The following is a 25,162-nucleotide window of genomic DNA, read 5'->3' as shown; positions in this document are numbered from 1 at the left end:
CCACAAGAATCGGATGCGGATTATTCGGTATGCCCTCTCTTTTGCTGTTTTGTTGCAGAACTAACCTCAAATGCCTACCAACGGTTATATACCACGTAGCGCCAACCGCAGGGCCTCAAAAGAGACGGTAAAATGACGCCTTGCCCGAATCCCTCCTCACACCAAACCACCTAGAGTCCGAATACAACCGCTCCGTTCAAGGGTCCTGAAAACCACTTGCGCAAGACTTTAACTTCCAAATAGGGAACGCATCCCAACAAATCATATATCACATATTCTCATCTTTTCATTACTCAAGTGTTCGAAAACCCAATACCCTCCATATTAGGTTTCCCGTTGAATTAAATGTTTTAAATCAAGGTTAGTCCAACTTACAAGACAATAATATCCATGTAAGCATGCATTCTTAAGATGAGAAAGGTAAATAACATAACTGCAACACATATAATATCATGCCAAGATATGATCATAAGCTAATAAGCAATCTCATGAACTCAAGGGCATAAAACATCCACCATAACACAATTTCCAGATTTAGTATCGCATAAAGATTAAAATGAAAGGACTATTTTAGATCTTTCACTGGACTCGGACTTCCTATGGCTTGTAGAGAATTTGATCTAGTTTCTGGAACATATTTCAGAAATGGGATAGTCTTTCTATATTTTAAGTTATTTAGAAAACATTCCAGCGCTGTCCAGATTTGTCGATCGTTATGAAAATTTGATTTTCTTGCAAACCGCTCACTGTTTTTATATAAAACCAATTTTAGTTGAAATCTAACTCCTTAAGGAAGATTTCAAAATAAAATAGAGGTCCAGAATAATTTTATACATTTTTCTAGAATTTTTTTAAGTGGGATGCAAAAATAGATTCTAAGGTAAAATGCCCAAAACAAGAAGATTTATGAGAAAATGGTTCCACCACGGGAAAAATTTCATTTCTTTTATGATAAAAACATGCTAAATAACATATATTAAACTCAGAAAAATTGCTTGAAAGTGTGCCCTTGGAAAGTTGAGAGATTGGTATGAAAAAAAAAGGTTTTGTGCCGAAATAAGGAAAATACAAGAGAGATAGAATCAATAATCAACTCTTAGCATTTTTAACACAAGTAACTCATCAATAACAGATCTGAAAACATTATTTAGAACCCTTAGAAACGTGTATTTGAAAAAGGAAAATGAAAGAGAAAGTTGTGTTGTGGCTTACTTGCTAAGTTTTGAATAGGAAGGTTCTCTTCTTCCTCCTTCTTCCTCTCTAGACTTCTCTCTCTTGCTCTCCTCCCTCTCCTCTAGCCGAATGTGTGTGTGAGTGTGTTGTTTGTGCTTGCCAAGCTAGGGAATGTTGGTATTTATAGACAATTTTTGATGTAAAAAGTCCTAAAAGCCCATTAGTTGGAAATGAATGGAAATGTTAGGATTTGTTTAAAGTTTAAAGGAATAGGAGTGATTTGGGGGGGGGGGCTTACTCATAGGTTTAGGCAACATTTAGTTGAAATGGAACTAGTATTAGAATTATCATCCTAGGTCTAGGGTACTAGGTTTGTGGTTTTCTAGAATTTCATGATGATAAACTTTGAAAATTGGCTCCTCATTTCCTCCTAGAATGGCCGGCCCTAGGGAAGGATTAAGGTGCTATTTTTTTTTTTTTTTTTATCAATTTAGGTTCTAGGGCACACTTCTCAAGGTGTATATATATATCTCACTTGATTGATGGTACTCATCGTACAAGGGTACAAGTACTAGTTTTTGGGGAAATTTTGAATTTAAATAAAGAGTGAGGGTTTGGTATTAAATTCATGTAACTTATGTAGAATTAAATTAGGTTAGGGAGGCCAATCCGGCTAGGGTAATTCCTGTTTTGATAAAAATAAAAATAGTAATGCTAACCGACAAGATTCGAATTAATTCAAGTAACCGAGGGACTTTAAGAAAATAATTCAAACATTAAGGTCTTTAAAGAGAATACACATTTCAGGGCCTCACAGTTCTATTTATATACTACAAAGTAAATGTTCGCATATAAATTTATGAACAAAAATTAATTATTTTGATATAAATAGTTGAATATATTTGAATAATTTTTTTTTTTAGTTTATGTCCTAATAGTATTTACTTTTTGTTTAAAAATTTATATTCAAGCAATGTTATACCTCCAATTTCTCTCCTTCAAACTCTCCCAATGATGTGACAAATACTACTATAATCAACAATAAACTATCATCAAATTGTTTGTCATATCATTCGAAGATTTTGGAAGAAGAAAAAATACAAAGATGAAGTATTTTTCTTTCGGAAAAGATTATGAGATGTGTTCCGTATACACTTTATAATTAAAATAACATAATTTTATATTTTCTGAGTTAAAATTAAAAAAAATAATAATAACTAAATAACATGAGGTATAATTAAAAATTTCATGAGCCATAAATAAATTAAAATTATAATTAAAAAAATAATTATAATTTTATATGAATGTTTATAACAAATTATTATTCAGTTTTCTGAATTCAGTTTTTTGAAAATTGAGTTTTTTGTTTTTCATATTTTTTTTTTGTTTTTAGTGAATTTTTAAAAAATTTTAAGTATTTTTTTTTTTTACTTTTTTAGATGCACTATACTTGGATGTATCTAAATAGTAAAATATTTGTAAAAAAATATTTTCAAAAACTAATAAATACACAAAAATATGAAAAATGTACTGAATTTTTGTACTTTTTTTTTTGTATTTTTTAAAGATGTTTTTCACAAATATTATACTTTTTAAGTTTATTTATGTTAGGTGTGTCTAAAAATTAAAAAAATGCTTAAAATATTAAAAACATTCATTGAAAATATTAAAATACGGAAAATAAAAAAGTAAAATTTTCTGAAAATTATTTTCTTAAAACCAAGACCAAACAAAGTGATTATTATTTACCATGTTTATTTCCAGTTTTTTGAAAATACTTTTAAGAAAATTCTACTTCTTGTTTTTCGTAATTTTTTTTTGTTTTCACTGAATTTTTTTAATTTTTATGTAATTTTTGTAAGAAAAAATTAATCTAAGGTCCCTCTTCCATATTTAGTAATAGAAGAGATCCACAATATCATTTTATAATGTCTAAGGTCCCTCATCCTTCACATTCATATATCAGAGAAATTTCTCAAATCAAACCTCATTTTCTCTCTCTCTCTCTAAACTCTCTTCTTCTTCTCCTCTCTGTGTCTCTTTTTCTCTCTAAAATGTTCTCTCTCTAAAGCAATAGTCTTGATCTTCCAAATCGTCCCCATTCCCACCACCATTGCAATGCCCATGCTCGTCTCCGATCTCTGCCCTTTTCACCGAAACCGTATGGTGGAAGGATCGAATGTCGCTACGGTCCTCAGATCGGCCAAACCCCAGCTCCGAGTAGTCTGTTTTAGAGAGCAACGTTTCCTTGCTTCTCTCTGCGAAGCTGTGCTTCAGTGATCTGGTGAAATCTCCAATCAGCTACATCTCTCACTCTTCTTCTTATTCTTCTCATTCTCTAGGTATCGATCATGTCATTTTGCTTTGTTTTTTTATTTCAATTTCTTATTTATTTCTCGTTTCTTGACTTTTTCTTCTCTCTCTCTCTCTCTCTCTCTCTCTCTCTCTCTCTATATGTATATATATTTATACACATACATATACACATGCATATTCATGTATTTATGTATTTGATTGATGTAATTTGGTTGAGGAGGCAATAGTCAATTCGAGTAATTTTATTTGCGGTTATTCAGAGTGAGATATTGGTACCAAAAATTTGTGAGTTTCTGCGACTGTTATCTCTGGATCAGAGTAAAATTATATAGATTTTGCGGCCAAAATGTTCATTTCTTGTGATCTTGAGTGCTTCTCTGTGAGAAATTTGTGCTAAATTTCTTTGGTTTTGTTAATTTTCTCTGCGATGTTCAATTTTCTCTGATTTTTTTAGTTTGAACTCAGAGAAATGTCAATTTTCTTTAGTTTGAACCCAGGAAAATTCTTTGGGAAGTTCAGAATTTCTCTAGTTTGGAGAGAATTTCTCTAATTTGGATTGGATTTTCTCTAGTTTGGAGCAGAGAATTTCTTTGGTATAGATTGAATTTTCTCTAGTTTGGAGTAGAGAATTTCTCCAGATTGAATTTTCTTTGGTTTGATTTGAGGGACCTTGGACATTATGAAATTATTTGATGTACTTTGTGTTATAAAATCTTAATACCAAGGACCTTAAAAAAAAATCTATTTTTTTTTAAATTTTTAGACACACCTAACATAAATACACTCAAAAAATATAATTTTCATGAAAAAAATCTTTAAAAAATTCACTCAATATAAAAAATACAAAAATTAAGTATATTTTTCGTATTTTTTTTATTTATTAATTTTTTAAAATATTTTTTCACAAATATTTTAATTTTTAAATACATCTAAGTGAGATGTATTTAAAAAAAGTAAAAAAAATACTTAAAATTTTAAAAATATTCACTAAAAATAAAAAATACAAAACACAAAAAACAAAAAAACTTGATTTTAAAAAAAATTAAATTTAAAAAATTAAAACCAAACACACTTATTATTATTATTATTATTATTATTATTATTGTCGCAAAACAGATGTGTATTGAAATATATTATTATTATTATTATTATTTTTTATTGATGCAAAACAGATGTGTATTGAAATATCTTATAGAATTTCCGTTTCGCTGTGCACAGTAGAGTGAAGGCCTGAAAGCCGAAAGTGACGAACCAATGAAAAACACAGCAAATAAACAGAGCACATGAAACCAAAAACTCCTCCAAAGCACAGAAAAAAGCACTCAACTTTCCGCTGTCTCTCGGAATTATTAGGGTTCTTCTTCTTGCTTCCTGTTGCTTTTTAATGACCTTTTCCACCCAAATTCAATGCATTTTCCTCTCGATTTCCACAAGATCCACAACCTCAGAAAATCGCCGCCTCTGAGATCTCATATTCATTTCACTAGTACTTCTCCTCCTCCTCCTCCTATATATGCCATGTTTGGTTGTTGATTTCAAACCCCACACAATGTTTCAGATCGCTGTTTGTTTTCTTCCTTTGATTTGGTTTCAAAGCGTTCGACTTCGAGATCCGATCTTACGATAAATCTTCATTCAGCATCGGGAATTCCAAATTTGTGCTTTGATTTCGAGTTTCTGCTGAGGAATCGAAGCGAATATGTATATGCGAATGCCTTTCGTGCTTCAATTTTCTCGTTTTTCATTGAAATTTCAGTTTTCGTGACCAATCTGATCGATTTTAGGCCTCTACACACTCATGGTTCAGAAACATTCTCTTCAAAAATTACTTAGACAGTGATGGGTTGTGCTTGTTAAGTGTGTAGATTTGTTCTAAAGCTATACTTACTAGTGCTATTTTGTGGGTTTATTATTACAAGTGTTTTTGAGTTTGAAGAAATGATCACAATGTCCTGCAAGGATGGTAAGGGAGTGATGGATAATGGGAAATATGTTCGATACACACCTGAGCAGGTTGAAGCCCTTGAGAGGGTTTATCACGAATGCCCCAAACCCAGTTCAAATCGCCGCCAACAGCTCATTAGAGAATGCCCTATTCTGTCCAACATTGAGCCCAGACAAATCAAAGTTTGGTTTCAAAACAGAAGGTATAATTTCTGTTTATCTTCACTGATAAACACATATTGTAGGCTTAATTGAATTGCCTTCTGTATTATTATGTATTTGAATTAATGTTACATTTGTTTTTGTATGCAGTGACACATGATTAATCATTGATTCCTTGTAATGTTAAAAATAGTAAAAATTTTCTTTGATTGTTTTACGTTTCTGCAGATGCAGAGAGAAACAGAGGAAAGAGTCTTCGCGGCTTCAATCCGTGAATAGGAAGCTGACGGCTATGAACAAGCTTTTGATGGAAGAGAACGATAGGCTGCAGAAACAAGTGTCACACCTGGTGTATGAAAATGGCTACTTCCGCCAACATACTCAGAATGTGAGTATATATACTTGTTCATTATTTATGTGAATCATAATCTTTAAATTAGTTGAATTTCATATATAATGCAACATTGATTTGAATCAAATATAATTGGGATTTGTTGACATAAAGAAGGGTTGTTTTTGTTGCAGACGACACTTGTAACTAAAGATGGAAGTTGTGAGTCGGTGGTGACGAGTGGTCAACAACACTTGGCGCCTCAGCATCCGCCAAAGGATGCTAGTCCTGCAGGGTTAGTGGGGATATGGTTGTTGGGTCATTTTCTTTTCATTGTGCCTTTTTGACCAACCTTCTTGTGTGTGTTTGTGCGTCACTTGTGGATTTTCATGCTTTTGTATTTTTTCCAGGCTTTTGTCCATTGCAGAAGAGACTTTAACAGAGTTTCTTTCAAAGGCCACTGGAACTGCTGTTGAGTGGGTCCAAATGCCTGGAATGAAGGTATGGCTGCAACTTCAAGATAATATATAGTACATGGTTCTATTGATTTATGTGCATTATTTTTTAATAAATTACTCTCTGTACTTCCTTACTTTACATCAATCCCATTTTGTCACGCATTTTTCAATTGTAAGAGTCAACTGCGTACTCTTTTGGTCAAGTTGCAATATGGCCCTTCTATTTGTTTGATGTTAACATTCTTAATGGAAATTGTCATGTAATCCTCACATGAGGCAATTTTTTCCCATCTTTTCTGCTTGTTTTATATTTATATTTTTCACAATATGTTTATTTATTTATTGTATTTTCCAAACCCAGTCCTTACCTAATAGGTTTAGAAAATACTATACAAAGAAAATAATGTGGAAAAATATAGAAAAAATAGAAAAGAGAAAAAAAATTACATTTTTGACCTAAAAAATGGCTCATGTGATGGTCAGATGACAATTCCTGTTTGGTAATTTAACATCAACATGGAATGGTCACATTGCAAATTATCTGAATGTGTAAGGGATTGATTGTTACAATTAAAAAATGGGAGACAAAAAGTGAGATTTGATATATAGTGTGGGGGTACAAAGTGTAATTTATCCTTATTTTTATGTAGTTTGTTTTCCCAGTTAATATTGGACAATTGGAACTACGTTTGTGTCATTCTTAGTGTTTAGTTTTTTACATAGTTGGTCCCAAGCATGGACAAAGAGGAGGGTTGTGTGTTAGTTAAATTGGCAACCAACTCGTAAAAATCTCCGTCAGATCCCATATGAATTGAATATATGGAATGTGGTTTTAGTAATATTAAAAGTAGAAATAATGGTGTATTGAAGATTGAAAACTAGGAGATACTAAATAGTGAACATTTTTATTACCTAGGTTAAATTATTAATAAGGATAGTGAGATTAGATATGATATGATCCATAGAATCAAAACAAGTTGGCTTCAGTGGGGAAGTGCATTTGGTATATTATGGTCTCGTTTGGGAACAAACTATTTTATTAACTTTTTGATTTTTTATGAAAATGTGTGCATTTTCATAAAAAGTAGAGAGAGTGATTTGACAACTTATAATGGTTTCTTGAATTTTTGGCTAAAATGTTTAGTCCTAAGCGAGCCTTATGTGATCGACCAACATCAACAAAATTGAAAGAAATTTTTTATAGAACAATTATAAGGTTAGTAGTCCTTTATAGGACATAATATTAGGCAATTAAGAAATAACCCGTTCATAAAATGAGTATAGTTGAGATGAGAATGCTTAGATGGATGTGGGTAAAACTAGAAAAGGATTAGAAATGAATATATTTGTGAAATGGTAGGAGTAGCACAAATTGAGGATAGGTTGAGAGAACAAATTAAGATGACTTGTTCATGTCGACAAAAACTTATATGATCATCACAAATGTAAATGTTAAGGGGAAGGGAAAACTTAAATTGGCATGAGGTGCAGTGGTAAAAAATGATATAAAGTTATCTAATTTAACTGATATTGCTTTTGACAGAGCAAAATAGTGAAAAAGGATTTATGTAGTTGACCCCACTTGAGAGAGGCACAAAGCATAGTTTGATTTGATTTGGTTTGGTTTAATAGCGGAGAGATGGAGGGTTAAAAATAATAAAACTGATATTGTCATGCTAAATTGATGTAGGACAGCTGAATTTTGAAAACAGAGGTTATTTGACGGCCTTAACAATGAGTAATTTAGGGTTTAAAGGGTTAAATTGAAGGCTAATAGGTAGGGGAAGGGATTATGGTTGATTTGGAGGTGATTGGATAGGGTTTTAAGGTTGAAAAATGCACTTTTAGGGGGCTGTGAATAGTAATCCGAAAATAGTAAATTGAAACAGAAAAAGAAAAAGAAAAAGAAAAAGGAAGAACAAGATAGGCCTCGAAATCACTCATAGAATCCTTTATGCATCACACGTATAGTGTGATTGCATCACACAATCCATAAAGAAACTTTAAAAGCTCTTGAAATTCTCTAAAATATCAACTCCCTTCTTTGAATTAGCCTTCCTTGAGCTTTTTATATTCTGCATCATTCTCCCTTGGTTAGAAAAAACTCGACCTCGAGTTTTGAAGTATTGGAGTGTAATAATCCGCAAGTTTTGAAATTGCATCAATGGTTTTACATTAAAATCTTCAAGTTGATGCCACCTTTTCTTCATTGGAGATAGCAACAAAAATAATGAAAGATTGATCTTTTCAATCTTGCCTCTAAATTTTTTTGGAATAACAAAGTCAATTGGCATAGAAAACACATCCTTGAATTGATCCAAATTAGTTTTCGTAAAGTTTGCTTTGATATTCCCAACCACCACCTCAATCTCTTGCTTTTTAACCTCTTTTCCCAATACAAGGTCATCTTTTGTTTCACTTTTGGACTCTTCACACATCATGATTGGAGCAAAGGCATTGGAGACCTCGGATTGAAATGTCATGGCCTCTAAAGGGATTATATGCCCTAGACCAGCAATTGCTCTTTTAAATTCATTGCTCTTGAGCATAATGAATGACACTTTCTTTGATTTCACCCTTTGCCTTTTCAAGTTCAATACATGGAGTGTCAAGTGGTGGCTTCTCATCCTTCATAATCTACCAATCATTCTCTTTAAGCTGATTTTGAACATATTCCTTGTCTTGCAACTCAACTATGTAGGGTTTTGATCACTAAGAACAACATCTGGCTTTGGCGCATCTTGCTGTGAATTTTCAGCATCTGTTTTGTGGCACTTTAATCCTTTTTTTGGAGTTTTTGTTGGCTGGTCTTGGTGGACTGCCTTTGTATTCTGCAGAAGTTTCAAAACAGTAGATTTCTCCTTAAATTTTACAAAAAATTCTAATTGTATTAGCCGTTTCAATAGCATCTTCAAGACAGGGTTGCAAGGACTGTAAAACTGACTTCCTGTGGTTTTTGATGGTTGCTTAAAGCTGAAAATCAATAGGAATTTTAGGATTTCAATTAATGAATGTAATGAACTGCGTTTAGGATTAATAAACCGGGTGAAAGAGATCAAAACAGTTCGGGAGTTGTGAACAGTAGCTCGTGAATAGTAAAGTGAAACAGAAAAGAAGAAGAAAGAAGGAAGGAGAAAGAAGGGAAGGAGATTGGTCTAGACATCGCACCTAAATTTCATGAGCATCACATCTAGGGTTTGATTGCATCACAATCCACAAAAAAGCTTCAAAAGCTCTTCAAATTCTTTAAAATATTATCTCTTCCCAAGTCAATTCACTAGTATAGGATCTCCTGCAATGTGAAAACATTATTGCGGAACCTTAAGCTCTGATGGCAAACTGATGTAGGACCGTGCTGAATTTTGAAAACAGAGACTATTTAACGAGTGATTTAGGATTTAGAGGGTTAAATTGAAGGCTAATAGGTAGGGGAAGGGATTGGGGTTGATTTGGAGGTGAGATTGGATAGGGTTTTGAGGTTGAAAAATGTACTTTTTAGAGGACTGTGGATAGTAATCCAAGAATAGTAAATTGAAACAAAAAAGAAAAAGAAAGGAGAAGAGAGGCCTAGGAATCACTTCTAGAATCCCTTAGGCATCACACCTAGGGTTTGATTGCATCACACAATCCATAAAGAAGCTTTCAAAAGCTCTTGAAATTCCCTAAAATATCAACTCCCTTCTTTGAATTTAGCCTTCCTTGAGCTTTTTATATTCTGCCTCATAAATATAACACAAAACACAAGTTAACATTTTTGCCATTCTCCAGTATCATGGCTTTTCCCAGGCTTCCAATAGTGATCTGTTGTTACAAACAAATTTGATTTCCATTTATTGATTTTTGTATTTATTTATATTTTTGAAAAGGTTGATTCCAATTGTTCTGTTAAAAAGCTAGTCAATAATCTATCCTTTCCTGAATTATTCTCTTTCTCATATGCTTAGCCTGGTCCGGATTCTATTGGAATCGTTGCTATTTCTCATGGTTGCACTGGTGTGGCAGTACGAGCTTGTGGCCTGGTCGGTTTAGAGCCCACAAGGGTAAGATACCTCAGTTTCCTTCTCGCTCTTCTTTTGTTTTGTATAAGTTGACTTGAGTTTATGGGAGGCGTTAATTGGCTATGCTCCTTCCAGGTTGCAGAAATCCTGAAGGATCGGCCTTCGTGGTTTCGCGACTGCCGAGCTGTGGATGTGCTGAATGTGATCCCTACCACTAATGGTGGGACCATTGAGCTACTTTACATGCAGGTAGTATTAGTCATTTTGTTCTTTTTTATATGGTGGAGCATTTATGGTATGACTTCTTAATGGATTTTGGAATTGTTGCTGATATCTATAGCTATATGCGCCAACTACTTTGGCACCTGCTCGTGACTTCTGGTTGTTACGCTATACTTCTGTTATGGATGATGGAAATCTTGTGGTAAATGGTTCTTCAAATTTATTAATTCAATTTTTGCACAGTTCATCTAGCTGTTTTCCTAGTCTGCTCCTTGCACCTCCAACCCAGTCACGTTTTCTACTGGTCCTAATGAAATGATCAGGTATGTGAAAGATCACTTAGCAATACACAGAATGGTCCAAGCATGCCACCAGTGCAGAATTTTGTGAGAGCTGAAATGCTTCCTAGTGGGTATCTGATTAGATCTTGTGAAGGGGGTGGCTCAATCATCCACATTGTTGATCATATGAATTTGGAGGTAAAAAAGTTACCATGCCTTGTGTATTCTTTTATTTTATTCCCCTTAATTGTTTGAAATTGTGTATTATACCTTGAAATATAATTAGTTTTGGCATGCTAATATCTTTGACAAGGCGTGGAGTGTTCCTGAAGTATTGCGTCCACTGTATGAATCATCAACTGTGCTTGCTCAGAAGACAACAATGATGGTAAAGCTGTTATTCTGCTTCCATCATGTGTAGTCAATAATTTAAGCAAGGTATTTTATATGTGGATTTCTTGATGACTTTCCTTGATTTCTCACAGGCTCTACGCCAATTAAGGCAGATAGCTCAGGAGGTTTCTCAGTCTAATGTCACCAACTGGAGCAGAAGGCCTGCAGCTCTACGAGCACTTAGCCAGAGGTTGAGCAGGTTGATATATTACTCCTTTACCACCATCTATTGAATATGATAGTTTTCTCTGCTGTCCAGAGCCTGATAGATATTTATTTTTATTTTTATTTTCTCTGGCAGGGGTTTCAATGAGGCTCTTAATGGTTTTACTGATGAGGGGTGGTCTATGATGGAAAATGATGGCATGGATGATGTTAGCATCCTTGTTAACTCTTCACCTGACAAATTGATGGGCTTAAATCTGACCTTTGCTAATGGATTTCCAGCCGTCAGCAATGCAGTCTTGTGTGCAAAAGCGTCAATGCTTTTGCAGGTTAGCATACTGGAAGTGTTTTATTTATCTGAATAGTCCATGGGAAAACATTATTAAAAAAATTGTGGAGTACTTCATTCGTTGATTATGTTTCTCATGCATAGATTGTTAAATTATCCCAGGATGACAAATGCTGTTGACTTGTTATGCAGATTTTGTTTTTGGTGTGTACGCTGGGGCTCAGCTTGTATGAGGCTGATTCTGCCTCTTTGTCAATCAGCCAAACTGTGCATAGCTCAAACACAGCATAGATGTTTGTTTTCATTACTATGAGTTTGATTAGTTTACCAATCAGTTGATTTAGCTTCCATTCAGTTGTAAAACTGCCCATGCCCCCTTGAGATACCAACCCAAAGAGAAAAGTTGGTAGGTAGTTTAAACTTTAAAGCCAACAAGGAATTGTGCAGAACAAATTCAGCACTGGTAGTGTATTTTGTACCAGAAACACTAGGCTCCGAAGTTCGAACCTCCTTGGCTTTGCCCAATGTACACTTGTGGGGGCATTGACGTACATCCCACGTTTTACCCTGTAGGGGTGGGTCCAAAGGGCCCTGCCTTGGAGGGATTCCTAGTCATTAAACAAAAATAATAATAATTTGCATTAGTAAAAATATAATAGTATATAGATGATACCTTCTGGAAAAAGAAATGAATAAGGGGTTAAACTAATGAACTAGCTTGGTTAGACTTGATATCTACCTTGTGTGTCACTGACTCACCAACACTACACACTTGCACGCAATCCTGCTAGTTAAAGTTAAGTTCAACTGCTGGAAATAGGTTATAACTATTCCCATGTCTATATGATCAGGAGCCTCTAGATGGTTTGATACCATACAACCACTAGAGAGCCCAGAATTTTTTTCTTTTCAACGTTCCACTTTATCCATCTCATCTTTGGCACGTGCCTTGTACATCTCGTAGTTTCAAACATACAGTGCAGGTACATCAGGATGTTTAAGTGACTAGTTTCTGTGTCTCTGCAGCATAGGAGTTTTGCTGCACTGCTTTATTCTTTGGTTTTCAGGAAATGATCAGACATATCCAGAGTGGTATGCTGTAAGCAATGGTTAAATTGCTTGATCTGTTCCACAATAATGCCAATGATTGTTATTAGGTTTCCCTTGAGTGTGCAAAAATTTTGTCACGCTGCTATCACACCTTTTGTATAATATCTACTAATATTATGTTTATTTTTATGTGGCTCCTTTTTTTTTTTTTTTTTTTCCACATAACTTTCAGGATTTAATTAATGATGGAAGCATCTTAGTAAGTGAAGTAAATTTCAGATTATTGTCATACTGTTGTCTATTAATGCATGCTTTCTCACACTCCTACTTGTCCTTTGGGTCCATCTTCTCATTTCAAGTTTAACATTTCTTTTTCTTCTCTGCATTGTCCTTTCTTTCAGAATGTGCCCCCTGCAATACTTCTTAGGTTCTTGCGGGAGCACAGGTCAGAATGGGCAGACAGCAGTATTGATGCTTACTCAGCTGCAGCTGTCAAAGTTGGTCCCTGTATCTTACCAAGGGCTCGAGCTGGAAGTTTTGGGGGCCAAGTAATTCTTCCACTAGCTCATACTATTGAGCATGAAGAGGTAAGTTATTTATTCTTGATTTACTGCTGAAATCACTATATAAGGTTGATCTTTTTTAATTCAAATTGACTTGTTGAATTGTAATAGTTTTCTTCAATTGTTGACATTGATTATACTTCTCTATTTGTCCTTATTAGTTATTGGAGGTCATTAAGTTGGAAGGTGTTGGCCATTATCCTGAAGATGCAATAATGCCTAGAGACATGTTTCTCTTGCAAGTAAGTCTTGTTTCTTAACATTTTGTATTATATTTACTACATGAATAATAATGATCTCATTTAAAAAGTTGTTTTTATTAGTTCTTCTGACAATAGCCTGCTTGTGATGAATCTTGCTGGGCCTGATTTAGTGGCCATTGGGCAAATCAAATCTATTGGCTCAATTCTGTACCGAGAGGTTTCCATTTTTTCAGCTTAAGTTTTCCTTTCGAATTTTTTTATGTTTACTTGGCTTCTTTTTTTTTTTTTTTTGGTATTATGGACATACACAAACCATCTGCATGCACCTGGGCATTTATAGTTGAATATTGTATGTGGACGCATGTATGCATACATCCACCCAAACAGAGATATAGTAAACTATTCAGATGTTATATATCAAATCTGGAATCATGAGCAGACACTAGACAGTAAAGGATTATCAGGACCATGCCAACCAAGCTGGACTCCTTTAAGCCTGAGCCGACAAAATAACATCAGTGTGCTGAGGTCAGTCTGAAACATGATAGCTCCAGAACACCAGCTCTGATGATTTTGTTTTTATTTTTGCAATTAGTGTTGTGGTAAGGACTGGTGGTCATAGAGAATGGAAGGTTTGCTAATTCTTGAAGGTGTGACGACTAACTAACCTGTCAGCTATGGTGATTTCCTGTTGGAATTTTTCAATAAGGCGGTCTTTTGGGCCAGATTTGTGTGTATCTCGACTCTGTTCCCAGATAAGTTAGCAAAGTCTTTCCTATCTTTCTTCTCTATGGCTGTGACAGAAACTTGTAAGATAACTACTTGAATTTTGTTGAAGATGATATTTTCATCCTTCAGATGTAGTTATGTTAAGTAGTTGAAACTCTCATAGAATTCCACTGATGAAGATATTTTTTATTGTGTTCATTATTTATTCAGTCTTGAGCATATGTTCTGTATACTTCTATGACAGCTATGCAGTGGCATGGATGAGAATGCTGTTGGCACCTGTGCTGAACTCATATTTGCTCCTATTGATGCCTCATTTGCTGATGATGCACCTCTTTTGCCTTCTGGTTTTCGCATCATTCCTCTTGATTCTGGAAAGGTTAGCATCTATATTACATTTTAGGTACTGTATTCTGTTGGCATTCTCTTATTGTTCTCCCCTTCATTTCCTCTTTGGACTACCATTTATTCGATCAATTGTGACATTGTGCAGGAAGCCTCTAGTCCAAATCGCACCCTTGATCTTGCTTCTGCTCTTGAGATTGGACCAGCTGGAAATAAAGAATCTAATGATTGTGCTGGTATTAGTGGAAGTACAAGATCTGTGATGACAATAGCATTTGAATTTGTGTTCGAAAGCCACATGCAAGAAAATGTAGCATCAATGGCCCGACAGTACGTCCGTAGCATTATATCATCTGTTCAGAGGGTGGCGTTAGCACTCTCTCCATCTCATCCGAATTCCCATGGTGGTCTTCGGCTTCCATTGGGTACTCCTGAAGCAAATACACTTTCCCAATGGATCTGCCACAGTTACAGGTGTGTCACAGAAGTTCTTTTCTTTAGACCTGTAACACTAAAGTTTGATCAATATGGTGCTTTGCCTTTGTTGATTTGCATGGTGCCATGGCCCACAGGCTTCATATGCTAGATTTGAATTTAGTGTTTGATTTGACAATGAAAGAGATTGCAAATGGGAATCCTATGAATTATTTGCCAATTTATGTCATCCTTACTGCTCTCAACATTGTTTCTCATTTTCACAAAATTTTCGTAATTTTTTTGTGAAATTCAGCTTGTTGGCAGACTATTTAAAAAGATTTATGTATTTATTTATTTATTTTTTGCTTCAGATTGCTTAGAACAATTAGAGATCTGGATTTTTTTGCAGAACTAATAACTTCTTCATACATTGCTCTCGTGACGTTAGTGTTTCCATTTGTATGGTTTATTGTGGTACTAGTAGCAAATGGTTTCAAGTTGCAGTGGAGCATGACTTTGATAGCCCTTCGTCCTTACTAGGGTAATGAAATGTTTTGTAAAATTGAAAACAAGATATAGTGAAGTATGGTAGTCTATTTTACATTGTATTAGTGTTCTCAGTTGAAAAGCCAGTGAAAGCAAAATTTGGGAACTTTGCATACTCTTGTCATATGTCAAATCAAGAAGAATTTTCTAAATTTTTTGTTGGTTAGTGATAGAATACCTAATTTTTTAATTCCCATGCAAGGAAGTGTAGCATTTGGTCTTGTTTGGAACTTCAAATAAAAGTTTCGGCTGTTACTGCTCCCTGTGACATATATTTGTATTTTCTCTCTTGACAGATGCTACTTGGGAGTAGAGCTACTCAAGTCTGGCATTGAAGGAAGTGAGTCCACCCTTAAAACACTCTGGCACCACTCAGATGCTATTATGTGCTGCTCGTTAAAGGTGGTGTTTTTTTTTTCATCTCTCTCTCTCTCTCTCTCTCTCTCATTTATGATTCTTGAGTTGTCTTCCTCTGCTATTATTGCTTGATTATTAGTTGCAGGTTCATGCTAATTTTGTTATTAAATTTTTTTAAAGTTATTGATATTCCAAAAAGCTGAGAGATTGGTATTCACCATGGTTTAATAAACCATAGTTTAGTGTATTCATGATTAAAAAAGTGCACCTAGTTTACTTCCCATTGGATGCTTGGATGGGGTCTGGGAGGCATAGATTGGGTACAAACCTAACCTTTGGTATTATTTGTACAAAAGTGGCCGTCCTTTGGTTTCAAACCCACAACCTCAAGGTGTAACAATCCGTCAATGAGGTATTTGAAAAGTTTGACTTGTTTTCTTCCAAGGAATTCTTGATGTACAGGGTCCATATTACTATTGTAGGGTTAGTCACTGTGGGAGGAGACACCCCTTCATCATGGCTCATCAAACAATGACAGTTTGTCATATCAGAGAAAATGTCACTTGGATTGCACATGGCCACTGCATAGTTTATTAGATGCTTTGGGCACATGGTTTGTCTATGAGTTGAACATTTGTTAGTTGCCTTTAAGTGGTAGTGTTGCAATCTACAGTCGTTGAATTCAAATAGATGTTTAATACAAGTAAATTAGAGTAAAAGTTTACTGCAATTTGAATGCCACTGTTATGCATACCACTTCTAAAATTTTGCCAGCTATACTCGAAAACTGCCATTCTTTTTCATGAGACCAGTCTTCCTAGAATAATTTCTTGTTTTAAATTCCCTTTTTTTAGTATGGTGTGTTTCTTTCCTTTACTTTGTACTTATTATTGTATATATGATATATATTTTGAGTTGTAGAATATGTATTCTGTTCCATATGGAACCGCAATTCCACTGTAACATGGAGATGAATAAATTTTGCACAGAAGATTTGATTAGTTTCAGACACCTTGTAGGAATCGGAAAGGAAATGTTACAAAGTGATATTGTGACAATATTAGACAACTTTTCATTATGCTTTTTGAAATTTTCATGCAGGCATTGCCCGTTTTCACCTTTGCAAACCAGGCCGGCCTCGACATGCTTGAGACAACCTTGGTTGCCCTTCAAGACATAACTTTGGAAAAAATACTCGATGATCATGGAAGAAAAACTCTGTCCTCCGAGTTTCCACAAATTATGCAACAGGTTTGCTATTTTCTCATATAAAGCAATAATAAGAAGAATAAATTTGAGGTCGAAAGGAGTAGGGCTAGGTGAAGTACAATGTGCTATGTACTGAGATAAAATTGCATTGTCTTCAGTAGTATTTGAAAACAACAAACATCTACATAAGTTTCTATATAAAGAATGATTTGTTGTGAAAATTTGTGGTAAATTCTAGGATGACATAAAATTCTTGCCATGTTATTTTCGAAACTGTAGGAATTAAAAACATAATAAGATGAGGTGATTATAACATTCACTGACTAGCTTAAATCTCCCAAAAGAGCTTTCACCTGTCCCAAAAGGAGGGTAGCGTCTAAGTTTTAATCGCTGGTAGGACAAGTGTGTCTTACCTATCAAGATGACACCCCCCCCCCCCCCCCCCCCCCTTCTTTCATATCTGCCTGTTTGATATTGTCTGCATATCTTCTTCTTCTTCTTCTTTTCATATTCTGATTACAGTAATTTTTAAATCACAATTAATTTCTCATGAACCTAAATTTTTGGAAGTTAAAATACAGTTTAAAACAGTTTTCTGAAATGGTTTGCTATTAAGAATATCAGATACAGTATTTGAAAACAGTTTGGTCAAAACATGTACTATGTTGCTGTCATTTTCTTTATTTTTAAGAATACAAAATAATTTTCAAAGACGATACCAGACATATGATTTTAGATTTAGGAGACATTTGCTTATTGCTAGTCTTGAAAATTTCAACGTTGCTCAAATAATTGGAAATGACGCGTAAAACATGTTTCGCAGTATATTGTTGAAACTGCTTCATAGGTTTTTTTTTGTTAATTTTCATATTTTTGTATTTTTGATAATAATCTCTTTGTGTCTAAGCTGAAAGCCTGATGAATTGATATAGTCATTCTTTTCATTCATTCTATTAAGGGATACCTGATAATCGAAGATTCCCTACTCAACTGACCTAATAAGTTTAATTGGTTTTGTTGAGTTTCTAATAGTCAAAACAACACAAAATGAGAATCCCAATTTTTTTTTCTCTTCATTATAACCCTTGTATGTAATTTTTTTTTTTTGGCAATCAAATGAATTATCATATTACTTTCTTCCAAGTCTACTAAGTAATGCAAATAAATAAATAAAATAAAATAAAAAATTTGGGGATTTATGATGATTATTAGCCGATGTTTCTTGTTGGTTGGCTGGAAACTCTTCCAAGAGGCTGGATATTGGGATTTATTTGTAAAGCGTGGAGTATTGCTTGTTGATTTTGACATGGTTTTGGCCTTTTTCTTTTGTCAAGGGTTTTGCTTGTCTTCAAGGAGGCATATGTTTGTCAAGCATGGGAAGGCCAGTTTCTTACGAGAGAGCTGTGGCTTGGAAAGTGTTGAATGAAGAAGAAAGTGTGCATTGCATGTGTTTCATGTTCATGAATTGGTCATTTGTTTAATGGTCAGGACTAAGATGTACAACTCTTAATACTGCTCTCTTTCCTTCTGTGTGTGTTGTGTGTTTGTTTTAGGTTTTTTTTCTTGCTCATTTTGGTGTGGTACCTGGGGGAACTGATAGGGACCCATTGCATGTTGGTCGTCCTTTTGCAATCTTTGTGCATTGAATCTGATTCCATGCTTTTGTTGCAATGCTGTACCTATCTATACACACCCAATTCAGTCACTCTTGGCACTTTTTAATTAATGGCTGTAATATTGGAAGAAATATTTAGTAAGGTCGACCTTTATAGAACACAATGGTTTGCTCTTTTTTGCTATTTTCAAATTATTTTATTTTATTTATTTATTTATTTTTTGTGTGTTTTAAAATATTCGATTATGTCTCGAGATTTTTTTTGCTACTTAATGGCCCAAACTTGGGCATGGGATCCTTTGTTCATCTATCTGTAATGTTTTATTTGTGTCAATCATGTGTTTACTTATATTGCGTTTGGTTGGGAGATTTGTGGAGGGATTTGGAAAGGAAAATAGAAAAGGTAGGTGAAATGTAAATAAAACATACTTATATTTCACCTAGTTTTACATATCTTTTCCCGTTAACTTTCTAAATCTTTCCTCAAATTCCCCAACTAAACAAAGTGTTAAGGTTTAAAATTCATAAAATATTTTGTTCCTTAACAACAAGTCATCCAATAGTCATGGATGAAAATTATTATTATATTTTACACTAAAATGTATATTTTACTCTTAGATCGTTCGTGTGTTTACACATCACTATATTAGTTGTTTGCTTTAACCTGAGGATGTGAGTCTAATTATATTAAACTTATGACGGTGGTTCTGATCCTATGTACAATCACTGAGATTAATCCAATTGTCCAGAATTTTTTGTTGTTTGTTTTTTGTTTTTTTGTTTGGTTGGGATGGCCTTTTGGGTCTTGTTTATTAATATAATATTTCTCATGTTCTCAAAAAAAAGAAAAAAAAGTGATTCATGAACATGAAGCACAAAGTAAGTAGAACCCTGGCTGTAAATCCAAAGTAAGTAGGCATTAAGAATCGCTTTTGTACAATTCATCAAATTTGTGAAAAAGCGATTCTCATTGCCAAATTGAACCCTGGCTGTAAATCCATAGTAAGTTGTCCCAGTTAATAAACATGTAGTTGTTAAGGGAGTAAACTTTTTTATTTTTGCATCACTAACGGAGAGCGAGGGAGAAAGAAGGAAAAATATTTGTGAGATGGAAAATTTGAGATTTTAGGGTGCTCTTACAAGTATTTTTAGCCATTTGATTCAAAATAGAAAGGAAACGGAGAAAATGGAAATGAAATTGGTGCTCACTTTGAAAGATTTAATGCTAGTAGAATTTGTGGATATCAAGGTGTTAAAAAAAAAAAAGAAAAATTAATAAAGTGATTTTAAAATGGTGAGTGTTAGTCTGAGCTTATTCTCAATAGCTCTCTCTATTTTATTTTATAGGTCTCATTTTGAGTTTATAACAATATTCTGAACTGTGCTATTTGTAAATTCAAAAATAAAGATGAGTTGTATAGAAAATAAATTTTTTCGGATATCATTAGACGCATGAACAAATTATATACACATATATATATATATATATTTTATTTAAATAAACGATAATTATGAATTTAAATTTAAATTGCTTATTTTATAAAACAAAAGTGTGATTGGTTCATCTATTTATTGATTTTCGATAAAATAGATATTTTCAGATGTGTAGGATTACAAAACTGACTTCAATGTGTTTGTTACTCTTTCCTTTTTTTGATACGTAATTAAATCTATAATACACTTGGGATTTCTATTTAAGACTCTTGAATCTGTTTTAGTATATTTTTAGAAAAATATAGAGAAGACCATTATAGTTTTCAACCAATCCTAAACCTTAAACCCTCATTGTTATGCTTGTTGTCATGTATATGTTAAGTTCTAAGGTTATCTTTCATATTATATTATTTAGCATTCATAATTCCTAATACAAGGTGTTGTGGTTTTCGTTCAAAAAAAAAAAATAAAAAAAAAATAATATAAAAAAAATAATAATAAAAATAAAAGTGTTGTGGTTCGTTTCATAATTCGTAAAATTCTGAGTTTTTGTTCTCTTTGTTGTCTGCTCCCATGAATTCCTATCTATTTTATTTTATTTTACCCTTTTCTTTTTTCACCTAATTTATGTGTTTGACGACCCAGTTCTCTATTTTTCTATTTGACTATTTTGGTATCTTCTACTTTCATGGATTTGTATTTCTTTGTTTTAAGTCTATGTTTGCAAAGATGGATTTGAAAAGAGATCTATGGAGTGAAATGGAAAGGGAAAAAAAATTCACATTTTATTTATTTTTGCATTTTTTATTTTTTTGTTTCTTCATAAATAAAGAGACTGTGCATTATGACTTGCTACCGGATTATTAAAAAAAATTGAAAAATCTTGCACGGAGCTATACCACTTTATTGTTTGGTGTGTACAGTGTTTTTCTCCATATAGTTTTGTGCCTGCTTTATGTATTTGAATTTTCTAACGATTATAACATGCTTTAATTTCTGTGACTAGATTAGTTGTTTGGTTTCTTTTGTCGTCACTCTTTGCAAGCTGGATAGAGACCTTTAGAAAGCTATGTTTGCCATTATCATTCGATATTTGCTTTTTAAATAGTGCAATGATAAATTATTTAATTTTGAAGTTTTAATTAAATTCTAAGAATATGGTAAGGAATAAAAATAAATAAATAGATAAAGTTAAAATATCACATCACAATACGACTCACTCCAAAACTCATTAGAATTCATTTATTAAAGTTTTCAATCACTTTTATTTTAAATATTTATGTTAAAAATTTTCTAGAGTATGATTATGTGTTCGGAGCAAAGTACCCTATTTGTAGGCCCAGTGCTAATAGGAGCTCTAATAAAAGAGTTTTAGGAAATTCTAATGGGTTGGACCCCACTGTGATGTGATGTTTTTATTTATTTTTATTACATCATTAGAGCTTAATTAGAGATCTAAAATTAGGGGACATAACAATGCTCTTAGTAGGGATTAATATTACCTTATTATGACTTATTTTTCTAGAGCTCTATTTCGTAATTGGGAAACATTTATCTTTGATGGGGGATTTGATAAGGGATTCGGAAAAAAGAAAAGAAAAAGAAAAGATGTGTGAAATTTGATGAAATATAAATATATTTTATTCATATTTCACTTATTTTATTTTTTTTTAAAATTTCTTTTCAAATTCCTCAATTAAATACAGCATTAAAGGGGACACTAAATGGTAACGTGGCTTCAAAGTGATACTTACTAACCATTTTAATATGCTTTTATGCATTTGTCAACCATTGCATGTACCTGATAATTCTCTTTTCAACACTGTCATCGCATAATTGGTTAATCACCAAGTCTTGCTCATATAAGAATATCATTTTGCTATTTCACTTATATTTATCATTGTCAATTTAACTTAAAAGATAATGCTTTATGCCCTCATGTTTAAAAATTTGATTGGACTGTTAATGAATTTTTATTTTGACAAAAAGTGAGTAAATTCAATGTGAAGTTTCAAAATTGATGACAAACGTTAGTCAAAATTTTCATTTGGGACTAAAATTCTCATTTACAAAAGTTTATTCTTGGTTATGTTTTATTCTTTCTTGAAAAAATAATCAATAAGTCTTATTTTGTTTTTAATAATACCATTAAGCTCTATAAAGTTTCAATAATACTATTGAAAAATATATGAAATCAGCACTGTATTATTTTCTGTGACTATTGATGGAATTTTAATAAATGTTTGCCCTTTTGGATTCTTTACCATAAAATAAAATTAAAAAATCATAATTTCAAACAACAGAAAATGATCTTTTGATCCAATTGTTAGTGATATTTTGTTTAATATAATTTTTATAATTAAAATTGTTTATGAAATTATTATTCATATTAAATGAGAAGGGTAAAAATATAATCAAATTTATATACTTAAATTTTGTGAGAGTTGTTCATAATAAAATTTGATAGGAATAATAATATTAAAACAAAAGAGGACTTAATGGTTAATTTTTCCTTGTTTGGTTCTATAGTTTGAATGTAACTCAATGAGTCAAACTTTCATTTTTAGATTGTTTCTATATATATGGCTTTTGAATTTTGTTTTGGCCTTCCAATTGTTGGAAAAAATAGTTTTATGGTGACTTTCATGTGAAATTAAAGTGGTTCCCAACCACCGATTGAGGTCGGATCAAATGAGTTTAGGTTTTTTTGTAATAAGATCTTTACACCACAAAAAGAATGACAAAAAAATTATTGAAAATTGAACAAGAAATTATCTCATAAAGTTGGTCTTATGAATGAGGTATTGAGAATAGTATATCCCACATTGATTGTAGATGAAAGCATTGATGGGTATTTAAATTCCAAATTTTTGATAAGGATATGAGTTCTTTGGGGTATCCAAATTTTTCGAATGAAGAAAGTTATAAATGCTTTAAGGATAGGCTTGGGCCAAAACTATGCCAAGTTGGTTATGTAAAAATTGCCACACATGCGCGCCGCAAGATCGGGTTGGGTCCGTGACCTATGGGTCGTGGATCTTGGATCTTTGGGCTGAGTTTGAGACTTGAGGGAATGGGTTAGGTTTGGGCTGGGCCGAATTAGTGGCCCATCAACCCAATCTTTTCGGGTTGAGTCTGCTATGTAGCTGTTGATATAGTTATACACACGTGTATATTGTGTGTAACTTTTGCACTTAAGATGGTGTCTTATTTTCCATCAGTTTTGGTGCATTACTTCTTTATTTTTTGCATAATTGAAGTATGCATTTGTTGCAGGAAAAACTCTGCCGCTCTTCCCCATTGTGTACAAAAGGAGACTTTCCTCTTTGATTTTAGATATAGAATTTTGTTGCTCTCATATTATAATCAGTCTACCCATAACATATTCTTACTGTGTGAGAAAGTGCTACCATTGTTAGTTCGCCAGAGTTAACCAGAAGGTGCTTTTGGCTTAGTGGGTTCTAACTGTCATATCTTAGAAGATGGACGCCGACATATCTCCAGCACCCACTATGAGGCGGCGAATCTGTTTGAAGGAGATTATGGTATCACACAAGTTTCGGTTTACATCCTCTTCTTATTCAGTATTTTATTTTGTTAAATAATTCTGTTTTCACCAAGTTGTAATCAGTATGATTCACTCCCGTGATATCTTGTTATGTAATTTCTATTTAATTAAATATGAATCTGCTTATTTTATTTTATTTCATTTAGATTACACAATTTATACGACAATCTTAAAATATATTATATATTTATCATGAAATTAGATAAATAAATTTATATACAATATATAATAGATTAATTTCTTATACAATATATGTTCTTTGCTTCGGGTAGTACAAATTCAATAATAGTTTTATTCGGTATTGCTGAAAATGGTGCATGTGTACAGTCACTATTTTATACATGAAGTTCATGATTGCTAATTGTAATTTGTGACTTCTATTAATTAGATTTAAATAATTAAAAAAATTGTTGCATGCTACTGTTTGTTTTCCGAAGCACTGGAGCACCGAACAACCTGTAACATATACGATATAGCCCACTGTTTCAATAGTACATGATTAGGGATTTACATTCATTTAAATATTAATATTTGATTTTGCATGCTATTTGGTTCCAGTTTAGTAAATAAAAATATTTCACATGAGGTGTTCTAATTTATTTAATTAAAGTTATATCTATGTGATTCTGTTCGTGATTAGAAATGTTCAGAATATAAATAATCTATTGTTTCCATCCAGTTTATTGTTTCAATTTATTTAAGTGGATAAATTATTTTCTATACATGATTCATACTTTCCTACCATGAGTTTAGTTTGATAATATAATTTGCATGATTATGAGTTTCGAATTTTTAATTTATATTACATACTTATTATTTTCTAGAGTTCTAAGATTATTTACATGTTAATTGCTTCTAATCTTCTAGAATTATTTGCATGTTAATTGTTAGAATTATTTACATGTTTATTGTTTTATAGTAATTTCATATAACTCTAGCATATTATTTTTTAATTTAATATTTGGAATTATAAGTTTTATTTTATAACTTGTCTGGCATTTTAATTTATTAGTTAATTGTGCCATTAAATATATTGCTAGAAGGTTTGAAAAGTATATTACTTTTACAATTTCTTTCAATCATGTGTTTTGTATTTTACTGTGTTTTTTGCTAACTTTCTTTATAAGAATACCTATGTGAAAGCGAAGGGGGAAAAAAAAAAAAAATACAAAACCAATGAATAGGATTTGGGATTGCAGTAAAAAATTTGGACTACTAATCTTTTTGTTGAACCAAAATACTAAGCGTGGAAAGAAATTTTTTGGACCAAAAGAATCCTAATTTGGATTGGTTAATTTCTTTATATTTGAAGCAATTTTTTGCTTGAGTTCTGGTAGTGGTTAAATTACCAATTTTTATTGAAGCAAGTTTGTTTGCTTGTAATGTTGGAAGCA

The 25,162-nt window shown here is 32.8% G+C and overlaps 1 protein-coding gene across 2 annotated transcripts; it reads left to right on the top strand.

The window, feature by feature from the left end:
• Positions 1 to 4,654: 4,654 nt before the first annotated feature.
• On the top strand, positions 4,655 to 18,950 carry LOC114294707 (homeobox-leucine zipper protein ATHB-15). Of its 2 annotated transcripts, XM_028238855.2 has the most exons (19): positions 4,671 to 5,636; positions 5,824 to 5,983; positions 6,121 to 6,221; positions 6,337 to 6,427; positions 10,329 to 10,424; positions 10,518 to 10,631; positions 10,723 to 10,806; positions 10,928 to 11,083; positions 11,199 to 11,273; positions 11,371 to 11,477; positions 11,580 to 11,772; positions 13,015 to 13,041; positions 13,184 to 13,369; positions 13,507 to 13,587; positions 14,522 to 14,656; positions 14,771 to 15,096; positions 15,882 to 15,987; positions 17,044 to 17,193; positions 18,486 to 18,950. In XM_028238855.2, the coding sequence occupies exons 1-19, from the start codon at positions 5,428 to 5,430 to the stop codon at positions 18,630 to 18,632; spliced, it is 2,544 nt and encodes an 847-aa protein (XP_028094656.2). In that variant the 5' UTR covers positions 4,671 to 5,427; the 3' UTR covers positions 18,633 to 18,950. The 2 variants fall into 2 exon arrangements, with proteins under 2 accessions (XP_028094657.2, XP_028094656.2); XM_028238856.2 differs by lacking the exon at positions 13,015 to 13,041 and having other exon boundaries at positions 4,655 to 5,636.
• The last annotated feature ends 6,212 nt before the right edge of the window (positions 18,951 to 25,162 follow it).

Source organism: Camellia sinensis, chromosome 4 (assembly GCF_055761805.1).
Source record: "Camellia sinensis isolate YWXY chromosome 4, ASM5576180v1, whole genome shotgun sequence".
Lineage (NCBI taxonomy): Eukaryota > Viridiplantae > Streptophyta > Magnoliopsida > Ericales > Theaceae > Camellia > Camellia sinensis.
Note: the sequence above shows the minus strand (reverse complement) of the source record. Positions and strands in the feature narration are given on the sequence as shown.

Coding starts and splice junctions, on each gene's coding strand:
- LOC114294707 (XM_028238855.2), top strand. CDS start 5,428: ATGATCACAATGTCCTGCAAGGATGGTAAGGGAGTGATGGATAATGGG. Junction 13,042..13,183: donor TTAATGATGGAAGCATCTTA/GTAAGTGAAGTA, acceptor CCTTTCTTTCAG/AATGTGCCCCCTGCAATACT. Junction 15,097..15,881: donor TGGATCTGCCACAGTTACAG/GTGTGTCACAGA, acceptor CTCTCTTGACAG/ATGCTACTTGGGAGTAGAGC.